General features: G+C 40.6%; 1 protein-coding gene across 1 annotated transcript in view; it reads left to right on the top strand.

Moving 5' to 3' along the window:
• Nucleotides 1–18493, top strand: part of LOC117360357 (olfactory receptor 1009-like) — a 65185-nt gene that overhangs the window by 2747 nt on the left and 43945 nt on the right. Inside the window, exon 3 of the mRNA XM_033944056.1 lies at nt 3848–3994. Coding sequence (XP_033799947.1) covers nt 3848–3994 — 147 coding nt within the window. The remainder of the gene's footprint in view (nt 1–3847; nt 3995–18493) is intronic.

Below are 18493 nucleotides of genomic sequence, written 5' to 3'. Positions count from 1 at the left end.
CGTAAAACTCACAGATGCTGAACTGTTAATAGGTGCTGAAAAGCTACATAATGATTTGAGGTGGTCGGTACATAAAGAGTCATGCTAGATGATGTAGCAACCATAGAACAACATTTAAAGATAAATATAAGAGTTGTGTTTTATATAAACTCGTGGTGTTGCTTTAAAACATCAGATCAACCCGTTTATCCAAAAACGGCTTTCTTATTGCTACATGACGATCATTTCTACGGCATAACCGATGTCAAAAAATTCTACGGGGAGCGCAATTTCTGTACTTTTTGCCAGAAGCCCTATAGTCACGACCACTCCTGTACGTTATGGTGTCATCTTTGTTCGACACAGACGTGTTTGAACAAAGACGGTATACAGCAGAGGTGTCCTAATTGCAAGATGTGTTGTCGCTTTAAAGACTGTTTAGATAGACATATGCAGCTGGCGCAGAAAAAAGAAGTGGAGTGTTTATCTAAAACACTGTGTCTAAAATGTGAGTCCTATGTGAACGAAAAACATAAATGTAAGGGTAGCATGTGTAAGCTATGCCGTGAATCCTTAAGCGGTTTATGAATCCTTAAGCACTTATGCTTTATGACACCCATCGATAAACTCAAAACATCTGAAAAGTATATTATTTACGATTGCGAATGTATGCAGGAAACGGGCTGGCACATTCCTAATTACATATATGCCGAGGACTTGTGCGAAACAAGAAAATGGGAATTCAAGGGTCTTGAGTGTATTTTTGCCTTTATACAGATTTTATGTGACAAAAAATTTAAAGACTATACCTTCATAGCCCATAATGCCAAAGGCTATGACGGGTATTTTGTTCTTAGCCAACTGTTAAAGGAAAAGATGGATACAGATTTGTTGGTTCAAGGTGGTAAGCTTTTACAAATCACAGTAGAACCTTTAGCTATTCGTTTCATAGACTCTCTAAATTTCCTACCTATGAAACTTAGCAAACTTCCAAAGGCCTTAGGTTTTCCAGGCTGTAAGGGTTATTTCCCGCATTTTTTTTAATACTCAGGAAAATCAAAACTATGTGGGGCGTATGCCGGATATGGAGCATTATGGTGTGGGAAACATGATGCCTGAAGAAAAAGAGGAATTTTTAAAATGGTACAACCAGCACAAGATGTTTGATTTGCAAAAAGAGCTGGCTTATTACTGTCAACAGGATGTGGCTATTTTGCGACAGGCATGTGTTCTCTACAGAGCAGAAATCATGAAAATGACACAGAAAGATGTGGTTGTAGAACGTGAGGGTACTTCAGAAATTCTAATGAATTGTTTAGACCCTTTCCAATATATAACCCTAGCCTCTGTATGTATGGCCATGTTCAGATTTATGTTTTTAGAACCCAAGACCGTGGCGCTCATCCCCCCGGATAACTATCACAGACACAAAAAGAGATATTCATCCCCCTCTATTCAATGGTTGCTGTATCAAGAGGCTGCACAAAATATACAGATCATGCATGCTCTGAACGGGGGTGAAAGAAAGGTGGGGTCTTATTTTCTTGACGGTTACGCTGTCATTGATGGGGTAGAAACAGCTTTTGAATTTAATAGTTGCTTTTATCACGGCTGTCCGGTCTGTTATAATGATAAAAACCAGAATCCTGTAGCAGCCACGACCTAAGGCTTTCTTTATTACAAAAAGCAGTTAAAGACGGCCTACCTGGAAAGCCTGGGCTTCAAGGTCGTAAGTCTGTGGGAGCATGAGTGGAAGCAGATGGTCAAAGAAAATGATAGGGGCTGTGCAGACTTCATGGCTAGTGCTGCATTACCGCAACCCTTGGTCCCACGAGATGCCCTTTTTGGGGGTAGAACAAATGCTGTTTCTCTATACTACGAAACAAAACCTGGGGAAAAAATACACTACTATGATTTTACCAACCTATACCCTTTTGTCAATAAAACAAAGGAATATCCAACAGGCCATCATTTATGATAACTTTGGTCCACCCACAAATTACTTTGGTTTTATAAAAGCAAAAGTATATCCTCCAAGAAAGCTCTTTTTCCCGGTGTTACCCGTCAGGGTGGGCGGTAAGCTTATGTTTCCTTTATGCCGTACGTGTGCCGATGCACGGCAACAGGAAACGTGTGCCCGTACGGATGAGGAGAGAGCTTTTGTGGGGACTTGGTGCACGGTGGAGATGGATGTTGCCATTGCAAAAGGTTATGTGGTTGTTGAAATCTATGAAATCTGGCATTTCGAGCAAAAATCTGACAGTCTCTTTTCTGAATACATCAAAATACACCTCCGTCAAAAACAAGAGGCTTCTGACTACCCCCGGTGGTGCAATGATACAGAAAAACAAAACATGTACATCTCTGATTTCTATAAAAAAGAAGGTGTACTTTTGCGGGCAGACCATATTCAGTTAAACCCTGCTAAACGCCAAATAGCAAAACTTTTCTTAAATTCTCTGTGGGGAAAATTTGGTCAAAGGACAAACCTGCCTACCGTTAGCATTGTCAGAGAGCCCGATGATCTCTTTAAATATCTGTTTTCCCCTGAATTTGAGGTTTCATCGTGTGACTTTATCGATGATGAAACGGCCTGCGTGTCCTGGAAGCACTCAAAAGACCGGTAACACTAATGTTTTCATAGCCTGTTTTACAACAGCCTATGCGCGTTTAGAGTTGTATAAACTTCTAGACAGTCTACAAGAACGTTGTCTGTACCACGATACAGATTCTGTGATATTTGTGAGCTGCGAGGGTGACTGGAACTCCCCTCTGGGCGATTATTTAGGGGATCTCACCAGTGAGATATCTGCCGGTGAACATATAACTGAGTATGTATCAGCGGGTCCTAAAACATACAGTTACAAACTGACAAGTGGAAAGACCTGTATGAAAGTGAAAGGGATAACTTTAAATGTAGAAAACAGCCAGAAAATCAATTTTACTAGTTTAAAAGATCTAGTTTTTGATTACAAACCAGGTGCAGAGGGTTTACCCCAGAAAAAGATAGGGGGTGCAACAAATCGGTATTATAAGAAACAAAAAGAGGTGGGCTATAGAGACTGGTGTGATTAAAAAAACACAGCAAGTTGTGTATGACAAAAAAGTGAAGGAGGAGGATGGGTTCAGCACACTACCCTACGGATACTACAACGGTGGATGCCCGCTGGTCGCACCCTTTCTCTTGTATATTAGCAGGACTGTCCAATTCAGGCAAGAGCTTCTTTGTTAAATAACTGTTAGAACACGCTGGCCGTGTATTGTCTGTCATACCTGACAATATTGTTTGGTGTTATAGTTGTTGGCAACCTTTTTATAAAGAAATGTTAAATAAAATATCCTTTTATTACTTTTACGGACATTTTGCCTGATACTTATAACGATGACTGAATGTTTCCAACCCATAAAGTAAACTTGGTTATTATAGATGATCTAATGGATTCTGCCTATAAAAGCGGCGAAATAGAGAATGCCTTTACTAAGTACATACATCACAGAAACATGAGCATCATATATATAGTTCAGAATGTTTTCTGCCAGGGTAAAACAAGCCGGAATATAACTTTAAACACCAAATACATGGTTCTCTTTAAGAATCCTAGAGATAAGTTACGGATAGCCATTCTGGCTAGGCAGATGTACCCTGGAAAATCACAATTCCTTTTAGAGGCCTTTGAGGATGCCACCAGAAAGCCGTACGGCTATCTCTGTGTGGACTTAAATACCACAACGCCTGAGGCTTACAGATTGAGAACGGATATTTTCTCGCCAGACTGTACAACGGTATATTGTGTAAAACCATAATCAACCCATAAAAGGCTGTGAATACATAACCAGATCCCTTCATATATGCTGGGGCGTGTCTCAGGTAACATGTCTAGCCGTGTAAAGAGAAACCAGCCCCTTTTAAAACTTTTAGTCCAAGCCTCGCCACAGCACAGAAAAGCCATCCTGTATACAGCTTCTGATGATTTGGTGGCTGCTATAGCTGAAATTGCTCTCAACACTCTAAAAGGTAACATCCCGCTTTCACAAAACCAGATAAAGGTTTTAAAAGGGAAGTGTCGCGCTATAAAAAGACTGTGTGATAAAAGATTAACCCTTAAGAAAAAAAAGAAGCAGTTGGTGAAAAAATCGGGTGGATTTATAGGGCCCTTGTTAAGTTTTGCTATACCGTTGATAACGGGTTTTCTGACAAACCGCGGATGCATCACGCTGAAAAAATGTACCTGGTCCCTAGTCAACAACTCGAGCGCTTGAGAAATCCCATAGATCGGGAAGAAAATATTAGAACCTCAACCATACTTAGGTTAGACAAGGAAATGAAAAACATACTGCAGAGCCCTGGTATGCCTGACCATGAAAAAGTTAAACGTTACTCAGAAGTGTTACAACGTTATCTCGTGTTGAACAGACAAAGGGATATGGAAAAAGAAAAGCTAAATGTGTATCTACAGGTACCGGTTGATGCTTCAACAACCCCCGCTCCAGAAAATAGTATACCTCTCGACTCTGTGGTTCAAGAAGTGTTAAGTAGCATCAATACGCGCTATAGAAAAAATGCCGAAGTCATGCTTAACAAACTGTCAAAAAATAAAAGTGTTGCATCCTGGGAGGGAGATGGTACATTTGTATACCAAGGAAAACCTATCAATGGTTCTAACCTGCTCGACCTCGTTCGCAGTGTTACGCAGACCCATGCTCTTTCAGAGCAAAGAAGGCTCCTAGGCTGGGGGGAGTTCATGCAAACCTTAGCTGAATTAAATATGCCTTCCTCGGTTGTGGGTAACGCAGCCAACAGAGATGTACTGTTACGCCTCAAGGAGAACCCAGCTGTGAAGGTTCCTGAACTATATACAAAACCTGCCAAGACCAAAGAACTCCTTCCTCATAAAAGACGTAAATTATTACCCAGTTACCGGTGGCTGAGTGTATAAAAACATATCTTCAATAAAATAATGCTTTTTAAAAATGAAAATAAAAACTGCGGACATTTTGATTTTAAGGTTTACTTTTTTTTTTATTTAGAAACAGCATGACGTTCATGGTAGGAAACACAGCCCTGGGGTGTATGAAACGGGTTTTGAAAAGATCTACACAAGACTTGTTTTTTATTTTTTACAAATTTCAGTACCATTTCATCATTTTGCATTAAATCTTCAGAATACATTTCTAAAATATTTTCAAAAGGTTGCCCTTTACAGCGATGATGTAAAAAAACACACAGTGATAGCCACAGGCCTCAAACAGCGGGTGCTGTAACTGTCTGTTATGATATAATACAGCCTTACAGTGTTTATTGAAAAAGTTCATAATGCTCTTAGAAAAGAATAAACTATCCGGTGGTTGTCCATAAGAATCAAAAAATTCTCCTGTCCCGTCCCTGGTCACATAGAGGGCCAACCAGTGTTCACCTGGTAGGTTGTGTGGGTGTGTGTTCACGAAAATTCCCACAGGTTTCTTTGGTATTTCTAATCCTGTTAATCAGTCACTGGGCAGTACATCTAAAAAAGATTCTGCAACACAGGAGTCCTTTTTTAAAACACGGAAGATCTGTACGGTGTTCATGTTCAAGAATGGTCAAAAAGAACATTCCTTCTATGATTAACTTCTATCACGTTGTCGAAAACCCCATACACAATCTTGTTCACAGTGTGAGGTAAAGCTCTGGCAAAATGTATTTCAGCCCGCAGGTTACCGGTTTTGATCAGCGAGTAGTGGTCAGCGCACTCCTGGTCCGGTGATAGGTCAAAGGCTAGCAGCATATAACCTTTGTAAAACTCCTGACGATCAATTTGGAGGGCGTTGTCTTTCAGGTGTTTACCAGTCGCTTTAACCAGCTGCATATATTCTCTCACACTATTTATGCCTACCAAAAAAAAGTCTTCATAGACTCCAGCTTATCCAAAATACCGCAGCCAAGCTGATTGTTGTAAAACGCAAATTCGACCATGTTTCCCCACTACTTACCAATCTTCACTGGCTCCCAGTGCTTTCCAGAATTCATTTTAAATGCTCTTGTCTGGCTTTCAAGATCATTCACGGCATCCTTCCGCCCCTAATCCCACTATCTTTTAACGCCTCGAGGCCTGCTACCACCAGATTCGCCCACAAACATAAACTGTCCTTCCCTTCTCTACATGGTATTCTCCACGCAGGCAAACTTAGTAACATAGTAACATAGTAACATAGTAGATGACGGCAGATAAAGACCCGAATGGTCCATCCAGTCTGCCCAACCTGATTTAATTTAATTTTTTTTTATTTGATTTGATTTTTTTTTAATTTTTCTTCTTAGCTATTTCTGGGCAAGAATCCAAAGCTTTACCCGGTATTGTGCTTGGGTTCCAACTGCCAAAATCTCTGTTAAGACTTACTACAGCCCATCTACACCCTCCCAGCCATTGAAGCCCTCCCCTGCCCATCCTCCACCAAACGGCCATACACAGACACAGACCGTGCAAGTCTGTCCAGTAACTGGCCTAGTTCAATATTTAATATTATTTTCTGATTCTAAATCTTCTGTGTTCATCTCACGCTTCTTTGAACTCAGTCATAGTTTTACTCTCACCACCTCTCTCGGGAGCACATTCCAGGCATCCACTACCCTCTCCGTAAAGTAGAATTTCCTAACATTGCCCCTGAATCTACCACCCCTCAACCTCAAATTATGTCCTCATTTTCCTTTCTCTGGAAAAGATTTTGTTCTACGTTAATACCCTTCAAGTATTTGAACGTCTGAATCATATCTCCCCTGTCTCTCCTTTCCTCTAGGGTATACATATTCAGGGCTTCCAGTCTCTCCTCATACGTCTTCTGGCGCAAGCCTCCTATCATTTTCGTCGCCCTCCTCTGGACCGCCTCAAGTCTTCTTACGTCTTTCGCCAGATACGGTCTCCAAAACTGAACACAATACTCCAAGTGGGGCCTCACCAATTACCTGTACAGGGGCATCAACACCTTCTTCCTTCTACTGACTACGCCTCTCTTTATTCAGCCCAGCACCCTTCTGGCAGCAGCCACTGCCTTGTCACACTGTTTTTTCGCCTTTAGATCTTCGGACACTATCACCCAAGGTCCCTCTCTCCGTCCGTGCATATCAGCTTCTCTCCTCCCAGCATATACGGTTCCTTCCTATTATTAATCCCCAAATGCATTACTCTGCATTTCTTTGCATTGAATTTTAGTTGCCAGGCATTAGACCATTCCTCTAACTTTTGCAGATCCTTTTTCATATTTTCCACTCCCTCTTCAGTGTCTACTCTTTTACAAATCTTGGTATCATCTGCAAAAAGGCACACTTTTCCTTCTAACCCTTCAGCAATGTCACTCACATACATATTGAACAGGATTGGCCCCAGCACCGAACCCTGAGGGACTCCACTAGTCACCTTTCCTTCCTTCGAGCGACTTCCATTAACCACCACTCTCTGGCGTCTGTCCGACAGCCAGTTTCTGACCCAGTTCACCACTTTGGGTCCTAACTTCAGCCCATTCAAGTTTGTTCAACAGCCTCCTATGAGGAACTGTATCAAAGGCTTTGCTGAAATCCAAGTAAATTACATCTAGCATATGTCCTCGATCCAGCTCTCTGGTCACCCAATCAAAAAATTCAATCAGGTTCGTTTGGCACGATTTACCTTTTGTAAAGCCATGTTGCCTCGGATCCTGTAACCCGTTAGATTCAAGGAAGTACACTATCCTTTCTTTCAGCATCACTTCCATTATTTTTCCAACAACTGAAGTGAGGCCTGTAGTTTCCTGCTTCATCCCTGTGACCACTTTTATGAATAGGGACCACATCCGCTCTCCTCCAATCCCCAGGAATCACTCCCGTCTCCAGAGATTTGTTGAACAAGTCTTTAATAGGACTCGCCAGAACCTCTCTGAGCTCCCTTAGTATCCTGGGATGGATCCCATCTGGTCCCATCGCTTTGTCCACCTTCAGTTTTTCAAGTTGCTCATAAACACCCTCCTCCGTGAACGGCGCAGAATCTACTCCATTTTCTCGTGTAACTTTGCCAGACAATCTCGGTCCTTCTCCAGGATTTTCTTCTGTGAACACAGAACAGAAGTATTTGTTTAGCACATTTGCTTTCTCCTCATCACTCTCCACATATTTGTTCCCAGCATCTTTTAGCCTAGCAATTCCATTTTTTATCTTCCTCCTTTCACTAATATATCTGAAAAAAATTTTTATCTCCCTTTTTTACATTTTTAGCCATTTGTTCTTCCGCCTGTGCCTTCGCCAAACGTATCTCTCTCTTGGCTTCTTTCAGTTTCACCCTGTAGTCCTTTCTGCTCTCCTCTTCTTTGGTTTTTTTATATTTATTGAACGCCAACTCTTTCACCTTTATTTTCTCAGCCACTAGTTTGGAGAACCATATCGGCTTCCTTTTTCTCTTGTTTTTATTGATTTTCTTCACATAAAGGTCCGTAGCCATTTTTATCGCTCCTTTCAGCTTAGACCACTGTCTTTCCACTTCTCTTATGTCCTCCCATCCTAACAGCTCTTTCTTCAGGTACTTTCCCATTGCATTAAAGTCCGTACGTTTGAAATCTAGGACTTTAAGTATCGTGCGGCCGCTCTCCACTTTAGCCGTTATATCAAACCAAACCGTTTGATGATAGCTACTACCCAGGTGAGCACCCACTCGAACATTAGAGATACTCTCTCCATTTGTGAGGACCAGATCCAATATCGCTTTTTCCCTTGTGGGTTCCATCACCATTTGTCTGAGCAGAGCCTCTTGAAAGGCATCCACAATCTCCCTACTTCTTTCGGATTCCGCAGACGGAACATTCCAGTCCGCATCCGGCAGGTTGAAATCTCCCAACAGCAGAACCTCCTCTTTCCTTCCAAACTTTTGGATATCCACAATCAGATCCTTATCAATTTGCTGCAACTGAGTCGGAGGTCTGTAGACTACACCCACATAGATAGAAGTTCCATCTTCTCTTTTCAGAGCAATCCATATCGCTTCTTCCTCTCCCCAGGTCCCTTGCATTTCGGTCGCTTGGATATTGATCTTTAAATAGAGAGATACTCCTCCACCTTTATGACCATCTCTGTCCTTCCTAAAAAGATTATATCTCGGTATGTTTGCATCCCATCCATGTGATTCACTGAACCATGTCTCTGTGATAGCAACAATATCTAGATCTGCCTCTAATATCAGGGCTTGCAGATCATGAACTTTGTTGCTTAGACTGCGAGCATTTGTGGTCATCGCTTTCCAGCTATTTTTCAGCGATAATCTCCTTTTTCGTATGGATTTTTGTGTCGTTTCACTTTCCGTTGCAATACTAAGAAATGAGTTGCTGATACTGCTTATGTTGCAGCCTTTACTACTATCACATCTTTTCTTTTGCCAGGGGTGGTCTCTATAATTGTCCTTCGTACATACACCACCCCACCTTCTAGTTTAAATGCCTAGAAAAATATTGTCTAAATTTCTCTGCAAGGTTTCTTTTTCCTGCTGTAGTAATATGTAGCCCATCAGTGCAATATAGCTTCTTGTCCTTCCATGTATTTCCCCATCCTCCTATGTACCTGAAGCCTTCTTGATGACACCAGGCTCTGAGCCATCTATTAAAGTCCTCTGTGTTTTTCACTCTTTGCTCTCCCTTTCCATATGCAGGCAGTATTTCAGAAAAAGCTAAAGTCTTTACAAAAGGTTTCACGCCCTCACCAAACTCCCGAAAAGCTTTCTGTGCTGCAAGTGTGGAGTTGTTGGCCAGGTCATTTGTTCCCAGATGGATAACAACATCAGTGTTAAAATCCTTAGTTTCTTCCTTAATTATAGTTAGTATTTGCCTGGAACTCCTGGTAGCTGAGGATCCTGGAAGACATTTCACTATTTTGGTCTCCTCGCCCTGTGTTCCAAGGTTAATGCCTCTGATGATGGAATCCCCCAACAGTAATAGTTTTCTGTTTTTGGCTTTTTTATTTGTACTTAGGGTGCGCTTGTTCTCTTGAGTTACCTTCATTGGTTCCAGTCCCACCTCCCTTCTGTTTTCCTGAGTATCGCAGTGCACTAGTGGAGCGAAGGAATTCTGTAGAGGTAATATTAGTGAAGGTGGATGTTTCTGTGTTACATGTCGCAGTCTTCCTGAGCCTACTGTGACCCATTTATTCCTGGGCTGTTTTATTCTTTGAGGTAGAGGTGGTAAGTTGGTATGATTTTGTGGAGTGATGGAAGCTGCTTTAATTGTATTCAATTCCTGTTTAAGTTTGCAGAGCTCCTCCTTAATACTGGCAAGTTGAAGACAGATGGGGCAAGCCTTAAGCCTCCAAATAGTATGTCTTGGAATTAAAGCACCACAGTGATTGCATAGAATAAAGGTCATCTTGATTGGTTGTGAAGTGACTTGATTTGAGTAGTCCTGATTATATGGGTCTCTATATATGAATAGTGGTCCCTGGGGTGGTGGGACTATAAGTCTTACCCTTATTCCTATGAAGGGAAAGGGAAAGAGGAAATAAGATTTAACAGAGGAAAGAGAAGGGTTTATTTTTTTGTGTTTTTTTAATATTTTTTTAGTAAGAAACAGGGAGGAGAAGAGAAATTAAGCAGATATAATGCTGAAAACCAGTGAAAAGAGCAGAATATGAAATGCTGAGTAACTTAGCTTTTAGAAGTTCACAGGGCAGCCTCTCCAAAATCACAGGCCTCTGGAATGATCTCACTTTCCCGCTGCGGAACCTGGGCTCCCTCCAATTATTCCGCAAACAATTGAAAACCTGGCTCTTTTCTAACATATAATCACTTTTTCTATCATAAAACCATTTACTCTCCTGTTTATATTCCCTCTAGTCATATACTCTTGTAAATCTTTCTCCTCTCCTCTCCTCTTATATTTTTAAGCTTTGTAAACCGTGCCGAGCTCCACTTCCGTGGAGATGATGCGGTATATAAACTTAAGGCTTAGTTTAGTTTAGTTTAGTGAAAGCGTCGTTATCCACAAAGCCCAACACGATGAGCTTTGGTAACTGTCCCAAAAAGAGATTTTCCTAATTAGTCACACGGGCGCCGGCCGGTATGCTAAACACCTTCAACCCCACACGGTCTATCGCATACTTGGCGTTAGCTTTCAGTAGAGCTTCAGCATGTCCCAAGCGCACTCCAGGGGCCACTTTAACTCTCTTTACAAAGAGGGCAGCGTTTAGGATAAGGAGTTTATAATTTTGGTCAGTATCACCGCTCATTAAACAGAAAGAGTTTTTGTTACAAGACAGTTTTATTTTAAGATCTACGCCATTGATGAGTAGCTTTTCTTGAAAAAATAGATCGCTGTGTAAATGCCCCAACAGTTCCACCTTGTGGCTAGATGCTGTAAAGTGAGCCCTTTCGGTAAAACCCACATTACGTGCACCTATATCTCTAACGTCGTGATCCGCTGTATCCTTATAAAACAGGCCGCTTGTGAACTGTGATTTGAGGGCTCCTTCACTGTAATTGAGGATCAGCTCTATGAGGGCTCTGTAGGGGTAACAGTTATTACTCTGACTAATCAGCTGGTCTCCCAGGATAACATCCAATTGGCTAAAAATAGATTCAATCGGGTAGTTTACAAGGGCTACTTTGGCGGCTGCGTCAATGTCTGAACCGTCTTCTTTCACAATTTTACAGGTCAGATGCAGGAGAGTGTTGTTTAAATCAATGTAGTCTTCACCATGCCCCAAAGGTGCTGTTTCCGATAAAGCTGATAATGGTGGTATTTCCACATAGATGCTTTTTTTTGATACTGGTTTGGGTTGGGGATAGCTCAAACAGATCTAGTTCTGATTTAACACATTCTTCAGAGCCGTTGTGTACAAAAGCCATGGTTTTTTAGAATATATCACGCTTCGTAGAACGAGTCCTTCTCTTCTTGGATCCGCTGGATTGCTTCTGTGATTTGTTACCTTGGGGTTTCTTTCTTTTAAAATGTTTTGGAGGTCCTTGTAGAATCTCTTGAGGATGGGTCCTCTTTCTTTTAACAGTCCGTTTAACCACAGCCAGTCCCGACCCCTCCTGCTCTGCGGAATGGCTTATTTTATTTAGACCGGTTGTTGCGACATGGCCCATGACATCTTTAGCTATGTTTTTTGCGGCTCCTTTCACATGTGGTTTAATAATTTCAAAACCCCTTCTCAAAAGCGGTATTGCTTTTCTAAAGAGACTACGAAATACGCCACCTACACCGGCACCATACATGACAGGGGCCCCATGATATCCTGAAAGTCCATAACCGGCTTGTGCTGTGTAATAATTTTTGTATGCTTTGGGGTCTCCATAATCTTTAGACACCAACATTTTAAAATACAACAGTCTTCCTGGGTCGCAGGTGAAGCTTAAGGATCACCTTCCCGTAACGAAATGAGACGTTCCTGTTCTGATCCGTTTTTATTTCAAATGTGATGGTGTCGATGTGCTGCTTGTTCACAGGTACATAGTGCGGTTTATCGTATGTGAGGGTGATAAACTTATCCGCTGATCCTAGAACTGGAACACAGCGAAACAGTTGTACAAAATGATCACCTACTAACTAGTGCTCTACAATATCAGTGTACACGTAGAGGGTATTAAAGCCGGCCTCGATATTTGCTGGGAAATGAGAATGCCTTTTATTAACGTTAGCCTTTACCCCCAAAATGGTTGCCAAATCACCCCCTGCAGAAATAACAGACTTATCCTCTGATTTTACATGAATTCGTCGCGTATTGGGGTCATATATGATTCTCGGCGGTCTCTCAGACTCATAGACGCTTCTAATGTCGTGATTCATGGTTTCCAATAACCTCCCCATGGTCGCATAATATCCTCTCTGGATTGTAAATTGGTGTACATTTCCTTCTCCAGAGGTGACAACGTACTTTATGTCTTCCTTAATATTTTCCCAAGTATGTGGTATTGTATTTCCACCAGCCCCACTTCCCACGGCCCCTGTAAGTCCAAAGGCCTAGCTATTTGTATGGTAAAATTAGAGCTGGTATTATGGGGAAACATAGCTGCCGAAGCATTGCTAGGCAATGTTATATAAAAGCCACCGTCATTCTTTTTTTTTTTTTTCTCTGTGTTGCTTCAAAAGACAAAATCAGATGTCTTGAATCTCTGAGGCCTTCACCCAACTGTTAAATTTATCAGGCCACCCCTTCCATTTCACGAGACAAATTTTGTTCTTACCACCTCCTTTTACCTTTAGAACCTTTTCGATACGGTATATTCTGTCCTCTAGAGGCTTGACTTTTAGTAATTCTTCAGGATAAAAAGAACCTTGTATAGCTTCGCTATCGTAATCCTGTATCTTGTATATTGTTCTCTGACCCCTGTTTAAAACATCTTTTATTATAAATATCTCATACGTCCATGTCTGTTCGTAACCTTTCTCAAATTTTCCTTTATGTTTTGATAGCCTTACATGGTCTCCTTTCATTAAGAGGTCCTTGGTGGGATCGCGTTTGATGTTACTGCCGTAGACTGTTTTCCAAATCTGCAAAGAGTTTGAGGGTGTCACATCTACAGGCCTCGCCTGTATCGTTCTGTGAAAACTATAATTATAGCTGTGCACTATAGCCTGTAGGATGTCTTGATAATTAAAGGTATTATGGACTGTAAAATATCTCCATATTTTGGATTTTAAAGTCCTGTTAAATCTTTCCACTACAGCTGCTTTAACATCATTATGGGTCACAAAATGGCTAACACCTTTTTGTTTTAATAAATTCTTCAGAGACTTATTTAAAAATTCTTTACCCTTGTCTGTTTGAAGTTTTTCATGTGTACGCCCTAAATTAAATATTGTTTCAAAAGCTTTGGTAACTTCGTGACCGGTTTTTGTTTTTAAACTCACGACCCATGCATATTTTGACAGGATATCTATTACCGTTAAGATGTATTTGTAACCGTTGTTATAACGGGCAAAGGCTGACATGTTGACTAAGTCACTTTGCCACTGTCTGTCAACTTCCAACACTAAACTAAACTAAACTAAATCTTGGGTTTATATACCGCAACATCTCCACAGGTGGAGCTCGACACCATTGTTTTATTTCTTTTAAAATGGATTCTAGCCGGTCTGTGTAAATTGTATGCGTTTTGACCGGTGACCCAATCCACTACATTTTTTCTCCGGACTGTAATATCGCTCTTTTTAGCCGCTTGAAGTAGAGGGTTAATGCCTCCATAGCTTCCTGCCGCATATGGATCATAATAAATTTGCTTCAATAAAGATTCTTTCATAGCTCTAAATAAAAAAAAATAAAAAAATAGGTCTTAAAACTGCCTTTTTAACAGACCCTCTGTTAGGTGACAGCTGTTTTTGGGGTTTTTTTTCAGATTGTTAAGACAACAGTAGGGGGCCTGGACAAGTTCAGACATGTTTAAACACACTTTCACCTCTCCCCCTTGGCTTTATCAGGGGAGGGGGGGCTGCAAGGGGTTTATCAGCTGTTAACATGACAATAGGGGAGCTGGCCCATTAACCATTAGCTCAGAATTCCTACTGAAAGTGTGTTAAAACCAGAAAAGAATAAATAAATAAATAAATGCAAGCTTTTCTCAATTGTTTCTGCCCCTGGTCTGTTTTAAAAACAGGAAAGATTTTGTGAATGTCTTTTGCTTTGTGATCTGCTCTATCCATGAGCTCTTAAACCCTGTCTTTTAACTAAAAACTGTTAAAATAAAGACACTTCTTTTTCTGGCCACATCATTTCCGGGAGGGTTTTGACTAAGTCTGTTTCCCCTATTTCCGCCTACGTGGTCAGAAAAGCGCATTTCCGTTGCTTCATTTACCTTATTTCTGCCTACGTCATCGGAATGTGCACTTCCGGTAGGGGCAGGCACTCCCATTTCTGGTGATGTCATCAGAAAGCGTATTTCCGGGGTCAAACATGCCCCCATTTCCGGAGATGTCATCAGAAAGTGCATTTCTGGGGCGGGACATGAGGGGGCATGGCCATGGGTGGGGGGTGGGGCATGTGCGGGGATACCACCATTCATTCCTATGGGAGGGGCGGGGCATGAGGGATGGGGCCATGGGTGAGGGGGTGGAGCATGGGCGGGGCTACCAACATTCATTCCTATGGGAGAGGTGGGGCATGGGTGGAGAGTGGGGGCGGGGCAATGGGAAGGCGGGGGTGTGATGTGGGTGTGGCTTAACCCAGAAGTGAACACTGATTGGTCGATCATTTTGTCAATCATTTTGACTGTCAATCATTTTGACTGTCAATCATTTTGACATGAGGTGTATCCATTATACTACTCATATCATTATTTCATTCTTATAAAAGTAATTTGTTATTATTATAATCTTGTAAATAAACTCTTTGATTTTAATAGAACACATGTTTTTATGGTTCATCAGTGCATAGATAAAGGAATAAGAACTCAAAATTAGTTATAGGAAGTATGTTTTCACATAATGATAATTCCAGAGTGCTAACAAATATTCTCTGCATATATCTATCCAACACACCTAGTAAGATTGTATCACTCCTACAAGCCTGAATTTTTCCACCATTGAATGCAGTAGCTTTGCAAGATATGAATTTGCTATTAGACTATCAATGGCACAATCCATCAGTAGAATGAAATAACCCTCCTTGGCTATTGCTTAGGCAAATTCCTCAGTGAAGTTCTTTCTAGTCCATAGCTAGTATATAACTATTTGTTTCCTGCCCAAAAATTCTAAGGGCTCCTTTTACTAAGGTGTGCTAGCGTTTTTAGCGCACGCAGGATTTTAGTGCGCACTAAACCCGCTAGCTAACTAACGCCAGCTCAATGCCGGCATTAAGGTCTAGTGCGCACTGTTCCGCGTGTTAAGGCCCTAACGCATCTTTGTAAAAGGAGCCCTAAGTTTATCCATCTTATCTGCTGATGTGTAGTTTGAAAGAGAACTGCAATTTCATTTTTGTACATGCAGCTACTATGGGGCTCATTTTCAAAAGAAAAAAAACATCCACAAAATTGCATAAAGTGGCATTTGGACATTTTTCTTACTAAAATGTTCAAATCACTATTTTCAAAACTCGTATTTTAGATGGGGTTTTTTTTTTGTTCATCCCCTGTTTGTCTAAATTCCAAAGGGGCACGTTGAAGGCGTGTTTTGGGTGCACTTAGGGCATGGATATTTTGCAGGAATAAATGAACATTTAATAACATGTCAGGGCACCATTTAGATGTTTGGGAGCTAGACCTGTTTTAAAAATGAATAAGGAACAAAAAGGTGACCAAACTGATCAGATGACCACTGGAGGGATTAAGGCATAACCCGCTCCAGTGGTTACTGACCCACTTCTACCACCCAAATATGTATAAGAAACAGTACATTCCACTCTTTATAACAACTTCAGATGGCTACACAAACATTCTATGCAGAGCAGAGGGGCACTCTAGGGGGCACTGCAGTGAACATCACATGAAAAAAGTTTCACCATAACCTGCTTATATTGTATGGTGAGCACTCCAAAACCCACCCAAAACCTACTGTACCTACTCATAAAGATGATATCTGCAGGCATATGGGCAATTGTGGTGTACAGATGGATACAGTAAGTTTTGGGTGAGATTTGGAGAGCTTACCATGCAATATAAGCAGGTTATGATGAGATGTGTACCTGGGACTTTTTAATGTGACATTCACTGTAGTACTCCCTAGAATGCCCCTCTGCTCTGCTCAGATGTATGTGGAAAGTTTGTTAAGAATGCTGGCTGCTTGTACATCCCAATGGCTTGTTTGTATGTGTTTTTTGTCTGGACCTTTTTTTTTTAATATTCAAAAAAAATAGACACACTAAGGGTGAACACAACTAGAAATGGTCATTTTCAAAAAAATAAAAGATAGACATTTTGCTGTTTTGAAAATGGTCATTTTCTCTGCTGCATTTTTGGATGTCTCTCCCAAAATGTCCAAACTCAGACTTAGACGTTGTATAGAAAATGCCTCTCCATATACCATTTGCATTTACAGTTTAACTGTAATTCCTGTAGGATAATGATGTCTGACCTCTCCTTTTTCAGGTATAACAACATTTTCTCTCTGTTGATTGGATTGTTCAAACCTGTAAAATTTAGGGAGCAATTTTCTGTGGGTGCCTCTGTTTAGGTGCCCCGATGCCAGTCAGTGAGAGTTTATTCTATAACAGCCTCTGAGTTCCCAGATTCTGATAAGGAATATTAATATAGCCTGATAAGGAATACTAATATATACTTTACATTTACTCACCTGCAATTATACCAGCAAAAGTACTAGTTTAACTGTGGTTGAGTAAATGCAGCAGGAACATGCATAACTTATGGTATTGTGTAATTTATGGGCATAAGATGGAGACATGTCCATGTCTCAACCATGTTCCTCTCATGTCTATGCTCCCCTTGCATTTACACACTTACACCACTTATGCACACTGTTACACCTTAAGTGCCATGCTTATAATTACACACATACTAATAATCTTGTACTAAAACAAACAAACAAAACAATGATATTTGAAGTAGTCTGGAAATAAATATGGGGGTGTTTTAATACGTAGCTTTCCATCACCCTGTTGGTCATGTAAACAGTGATATTCAGCAGCACTAACACAATTTTTGAGGTTACTAGCAACCAAAAACTTAGCAGTGTTTTTGGTAGTTTGCCAAATGGCCACCAGGCTTCAGTTCTGCTACCCTTTAGTAAGGGGTTGAATTACCAAAGATTAGGTACAGCTAATATAGATGTTATGTGTTTTCTATATTAACTGTACCTAATAGAGCTGCAAGCTGAGAACTGGAGAGGTCACTGCTGCTCCTTGAAATCCTGGAGAAGTCACTTAACCATTCATTGAATCAGGTACAAAACTTAAATTGTAAGCCATCCAGGATGATGAAAATAGCAACTGTTCCTGAATGAAACTTACCTTAAGCTATTTCTGAGAATGGTGTGATCTAAATCCAAATCCAAAATCCAGTTAACAGGCATCCTGTGAAGTAATACTGAAGCAGAACACTACAAATATTACCCAGGAGCTAAAGTGCAATTCAATTCTATTATATCATAATAGCAGTAACATCCACAAATCATATAACAAGGACTTAAGAAAACACTAAACATTGCAATGGATACTAGAACATCAATAAACCTACTGGAAAACTAAAGAAGACAGATTAGTACAGATCCATCTTGCACAGTTAAAGCTAACAGCAAACCATGTCTCTTTCATATATGCAGAATAAAGACAGACTCTCACACAGCATAGAATAACTAACAACAAATTAAAAATAGAAATATGTAGATAAATATTAAACTGAAACCCCAAGAAGCCACAGTAAAATACCAGTAAAAGAGAAAAAGTAACACTTGCCCCCCTGTACTGTGCAAAATATAAAGCTAGCAGTTTCAAAATATAAAGCTAGCTAGTTTCAAAAACTGACATATTCCAATCACTACATTAAAGTTAACAAGTATAAATAAAACAAAAAATGGAAAATATGATGATATTTTATTGGACTAAATACATAATTCAATTAGCTTTCAGGGGGCAAAATCACCT

The sequence above is a fragment of the Geotrypetes seraphini genome, chromosome 5 (assembly GCF_902459505.1).
Source record: "Geotrypetes seraphini chromosome 5, aGeoSer1.1, whole genome shotgun sequence".
Classification (NCBI taxonomy): domain Eukaryota; kingdom Metazoa; phylum Chordata; class Amphibia; order Gymnophiona; family Dermophiidae; genus Geotrypetes; species Geotrypetes seraphini.
This window is presented reverse-complemented; position numbering and strand designations above follow the sequence as displayed.